Source organism: Eutrema salsugineum, unplaced genomic scaffold (assembly GCF_000478725.1).
Source record: "Eutrema salsugineum unplaced genomic scaffold, Eutsalg1_0 scaffold_11, whole genome shotgun sequence".
Lineage (NCBI taxonomy): Eukaryota > Viridiplantae > Streptophyta > Magnoliopsida > Brassicales > Brassicaceae > Eutrema > Eutrema salsugineum.
Genome location: NW_006256901.1, coordinates 2,207,170 through 2,213,169, shown reverse-complemented (window position 1 = coordinate 2,213,169; position 6,000 = coordinate 2,207,170). Strand labels below are relative to the sequence as shown.

At 35.8% G+C, this 6,000-nt stretch overlaps 1 protein-coding gene across 1 annotated transcript; it reads left to right on the top strand.

Moving 5' to 3' along the window:
- The first annotated feature begins 268 nt into the window (after window positions 1–268).
- On the top strand, window positions 269–1,754 carry LOC112089668. Its single transcript, XM_024160416.1, has 6 exons — window positions 269–342; window positions 449–655; window positions 745–877; window positions 977–1,134; window positions 1,218–1,317; window positions 1,662–1,754. Exons 1-6 carry the CDS (start codon window positions 269–271, stop codon window positions 1,752–1,754), a joined length of 765 nt encoding a protein of 254 aa, XP_024016184.1.
- The last annotated feature ends 4,246 nt before the right edge of the window (window positions 1,755–6,000 follow it).

The following is a 6,000-nucleotide window of genomic DNA, read 5'->3' as shown; positions in this document are numbered from 1 at the left end:
GCAATAAGAACTACAAAGTTTCTGATCATAAATTTATGATTAGATTAACTGAGAGAACAAAAATAGCCTCTGTAGGACAACAATATTGTCAAATAGCTCATGAAAAGTTTCGACTTTAAAATTACGAGGATTTGGCTAAACTGAAAGATACATCTGAAGATTTATACGGTACATTCTTGATTTTTTAAATTTAATTTTTTAAAATTTATAGATTTATATGTGTTTTTGATTTTTTTATAATGTAGATGTAATCGGCTATATCAAAAATATGGACAAAGCAGATGTTCGTAGTCAAACAACAGTCAACCTAAGAAGGGTTACTCTGACTATATTGTTAGAAGGGTAAGTTTATTTTTTTTTTTTAGATTACACTCTTATAATACTTTTAACGACAACTATTGTTTTGTGTTTGTCTCTTATTTGTTCGTCTTTTTAAATGAATTAACAGTGGAACAGAAATACCAGCAACAATATGGGCAGAACAAGCAGAACAATTGGAAGATAAATATCGTGGGATGGAAAGTGATAACATTGTTCTCATCATGACAAGTGTTTTGATTAAGACGTATCAAGGTGCAATTAGTCTGTCAGCATCTTCTGGAACCAAATTCTATTTGAATCATGATTTTGATTCTGCTACTGCGTTTCGAAAAAGGTATATTTGTTGTTTTTTTTTAGTTTCAAAATTACTAATTTGTTGATACTCAATTTATTTAACTAATTAAAATCATTGTATCTCTTTAGCTTCAAATACGATGGAGGGTGTATTGTTAATTTAGGCGACATGGCTGAAGAACAATCAATTGATAATAAAGATTCTGAAGCCCAACATTCAATTAATGATCTTTGGGATTTTATCTCATCTGATGTCCCTCAGGTAATGCAACTACATTCAATTGATAATTTATTGCATATCTTATTAAATCTTAGTGATACTAAGATAATTCTGAAATATTTTCAACCTTATTAATTGCAGGATAAAAAATTTGTTTGCAAGGCAACTATTACCGAGATTGTGTCACGTAAAGGTTGGAATTACATATCCTGTTCAAGTTGCTCAACAAAGTTGACAAAGTCAGGATCATCACTTTCTTGCCAAAAATGTGGTAAATCACAAGCCGTAGGATTGCTGAGGTATTATTGACAGTATTATTATGATATTTAAAGTTTTACTATCATTAAGTTTTGTAGATACTAACCCATTATTTATCTTCCAGTTTCAGAATTGAAGTAATAGTAGATGATGGAGAAGATTCTGCAACTTTTGTCATATTTGATGAAGATGGTGCTAAAATCACTGGAACAACGGCAGAATCCGTAAGAATGATACATTATGCACATATATTATATTTATGTTGATTTAAATTTTATCTAATAGTTGAGCTAATTTTGATACAGATCAAAAGAAACTCCAGCGAACAAGAATTGGGCCACATTCCCAGAAGTGTACAATCTATCGTAGGTGAAACTTATTTATTCGAAATAAAAATTAAGAAAAAAGATTTTGAAGGATCATATCAGAGTTTCACAGTATCAAAGATTCTCAACCACATAAAGATACATATAATAAAATATGCCAACTTTTGCTTGCGTTATTATATTAAGAATATATTAGTTAACTTAACATTTGTTTTCTTGGTTGTTTGTCTTCAATTCTTCAGCCAATTTCGAACGACAAGAATTGTGAAAGCAATCACGAAGAGCAGGAAGAACCAACTGGCAATCTCAAGAAAAAACCACGAATTGAAGTCTGAATCTTATTATATTGCGACTTACTCTTTTTAATGCTGCCCAATTATATTATTTATTAATGATTTGGACTACTTTCAATTATTGGGTTTATTAAAAAAAAAGACTTCCCCAACTAGAAAAACCCATAACAACTGTATTTGTTTTTAATTTTCACTTGCTTTCTATAAGAACTATATTGGTCCTTATTTAACTCAAAAATAACGTATTTAGCCATAATTTAAATTTAGATATTAAAAATATAGAACATTAAAAAAAGAGGTATGATAAACACGAACAATATGTGATTTAATAAGCCAGAATAATAATATTTGAAACAAATATTTAAAATTCAAGCAGAAATTACTAATGAATTAAACCCGTGCGTGCACGGATCCTAAACTAGTTATATATAAACAGAAAAATATATATATATCAGTTATTAGGAAAATATATCTAAATAAAAAAAGAAATTATATTATAAAATTTAATAAATTATAAATAGTTGTAGAATCTAGTAACCCACTTGTTTATCTTATTTCTGCCATATCTTTATCTGCTCATGCCCCAAAACAAATGTAGCTTCTCTATTCTGTTCTAATTTCCAGCAGGATTACAATTAATCGTATTTAAATTTTGTTAGTTTGCAAAGTACTAAGGGTATTGACTAATTCCACTATGTGAGAACATTCAAACTGATGTGATTTCAATCCAAGTTATACGTTAGAAAAAAAAATTTGACGTGGAATTTACTGATTTGAGTGGTTCTTAGACATCAACTTTGAGTGGCTCTAAGTCATGTTGTGTGGGTCGTGACATACACTCCAATTCAAAACCACATACTCTTCTTTACTTATACTTAGGTACTAATCCTCTTCTCTCTCACTTTTCTTAAACCAAAATCATTCTTCTTATAAAAAATTTCATTACGATCATGTCAGTTGCACGGTTACTCTCGCTACTCTTATTCTGTTGTGTCTCCTACTCCTCATCAAGCGTATTCCTTTTTAAAAACCCTGTTGTTGGCCTTGTCGCTTGCCGTCCCCACCAGGTTCAAGCCTTTACGTTGTTCAAGAACGAGTTTGATACCAGCCATTGCAACCATAGTGACACCTTTAATGGAGTCTGGTGCGATAACTCGACGGGTGCAATCACAAAGCTACAGCTAAGGGCCTGCCTCAGTGGAATTCTGAAGTCCAACAGTAGCCTCTTTGGATTTAGTCAGCTCCGTTACCTTGATCTTAGTCACAATAACTTCATCTCCTCTTCACTTCCTTCCGAATTTGGCAATCTAAACAGGTTAGAGGTCTTGTCCGTTTCTTCAAATGGCTTCCTTGGCCAAGTTCCTTTCCCATTTAATAACCTAAGCCTCCTTTCCTACGTAGACTTTTCCCAAAACGAGCTCACTGGTAGTTTCCCACTTGTGCGGAATCTAACCAAGCTTACACTTTTAGACCTTTCTCATAATCACTTCTCTGGAACTCTGAATCCCTACAGTAGCATCTTTGAGTTAAACCAACTCCGTTACCTTGATCTGTAAGACCGCGAAAATCCGATTGAAATCACGAATAGAAAATAGCAATATTATAAACGATATGTTAAGGTAAGAGATTAAAACGAGAGTTTGAAAACCGATTGAAAACAGACGAAAACACGGACTCGAGATATGATCTCTTTCCTTAACTCAATAAATCGCCCGTAATGTGTGACGGTTTGTTGCGATTTTTGAATCCCAGGATACAACCGTGATGAGACTATTACGCAACACCCGTAATAGAATCTGCGAACTAAAATACTACGCTATAACTCTCGAGACACTTACGATATTAAGACAAGAGGGATTTGCTGTGTGTTTGGAATATTCGAAAATTCGATTCTTAAATCGATGATCTAGAATGAGAGAAGAGGGCGTCTATTTATACTGGAAGGTTCAGCTTGATCCACAAGGAATAAGCTTTTGCGAAAAGGAATATTACGAGATATTCTTCTATTTCCGCGAGTAAAAGGATTCGGAAATCTTCCGTTATTATCTGGACGCAATCTTTTATTTCCTAAGATTTATCCTTCAATATGCAAAAAATATTTCGCAGGAAGAGCCCTAAGAGCCAATTAAAAAATGCAACGAGCCCGAGCCCGGCACCGGCACCGGCACCGGCACCGGCGACGGCGACGGCGGCGGCGCGCGTAGGTGTTTTTGCATAATGCCCTTTTACTTCCACAATGCTGTTGACCCTTATTGTGAGAAGGTCATATTTATACAAGAGATTTTTCTCCTTTGTGAGCAATGTGGGACAAATACACTTCCACTAAACTTCCACTTTTAGTTATAGCCAATAGGAACATTTCATTTCCATAGGCTCAAACCCAAATCTCAAATGAATTTATAAGGCCCATTTGCTTATTAAACTTCATTTCTTATTCACACACAAACTCAATATTACAAGTCCAAATGCTTATTAATATTGGGTTCCAACAATCCCCCACATGAATAGAAATGACTCTATACATATGCAGACTCGATAGACTATGCAGACTAGACTCAAACTAGACTACTGACTCGACAGACGGACTTTTCGAGAGTATAAGCGAAAACTAACTGTGTCTGAGGAAGAAGCGTTTTTCAGCCTTGAACCACTCATTGTTAATATCTGTCGGATTTACTCTTCAGGAAGTGAACCACCCGGATTTTGGTGTAAACCAAATCAACAGATACAACCCAGCTTTGTCTTCTCGTAGCATTCAGTTCTCTATTGTGTTCATTGTGGCCTTGAACGTGCCTGGTTTATCATGAGTGAACTTGGAGAGTATAGCCTTGTCTTCGTTCTCCTAGAAACGGCCTCATTTCACACTCACTAGGTTATTGCCAAGTACCTGTCACATACACAGAAAGTATCCTGTTATACTCTATATACATGTATATGAAGGCTATGGTCTTATCTCATTAAAAGCCATAAAGCTTAACCTTACATAATTACAGGAAGCACTGTTTATCATCATGGAAATTGAGCATTTTTCAGTGCTTTTCTCAGATTCTGCTTGATTTAGTTGTCCCTTTGAACCAAGCTCTTGGGATCTCCAATCGCGTAGGTGGGGTTTCCATCAAACATCCTCTTTTGTGATAGGCAATAAGCCCATTCCCTTAGATGATTTAATGATTTGATCTCGCGGCAAGCTTTTGGTGAATGGATCCGCTAAATTTTCCGCTGACTTGATGTAATCAACCGTGAGTACACCACTTGAGATCAGATGCCTAATGGTCTTATGTCGTCTTCGTATGTGACGAGACTTGCCATTATACAGATTATTCAGTGCCCGAGAAATAGCCGACTGACTATCACAGTGTACACGTAATGCTGGCACTAGTTTTTCCCACATCGGGATATCTTCCAGGAAGTTCCGAAGCCATTCTGCTTCTTCGGCTGCTTTGTCTAAAGCTATGAACTCTGACTCCATGGTTGATCGGGCCAGGAGTGTCTGTTTGGAAGATTTCCAGGATACTGCTGCTCCAGCGAGTGTGAAGACATATCCACTTGTGGATTTGGAATTTCTAGAATCTGAAATCCAATTGGCATCACTATACCCTTCTAACACTGATGGTTCTTTACCAAAGTGTAGCCCATAACTCTTAGTGTATCGCAAATAGTTCAACACTCTAGTTATTGCTTTCCAATGAGTATGACCTGGATTACTTGTGTAGCGACTTAACACGTTTACCGCATGCGCTAGATCGGGTCTTGTACAATTGGTCAAGTACATCAGACTTCTAATTACCCGTGCATACTCCACCTGTGATACTGGTTCACCTGTGTTCTTGGTTAGGTGAACTTGCATATCCATTGGAGTTTTTGCGGTTCCATTCGAGTAGGTCTTAAACCTCTCTAGGATCTTTTCAGCATAGTGATCTTGAGACAGAGTAATTCCATCTGAAGTTCGAATGATCTTAATCCCAAGAATGACATCTGCAAGTCCCATGTCTTTCATGTCAAATTTTCCATTGAGCATGTTCTTGGTTTGTTGAATGATATCTTTGTTACTGCCAATAATCAGCATGTCATCTACATACAGACATAGTAAGATGTATCCGTTTGGAGTACATTTGTAGTAGATACATTTATCACATTCGTTAATGCTGAAACCATTTGACATCATCACATTGTCAAACTTTTTGTGCCATTGTTTTGGAGCTTGTTTCAGTCCATACAATGATTTCACGAGTCTACACACTTTGTGCTCTTGACCCTTAACCTCGAAACCTTCGGGTTGTTTCATGTA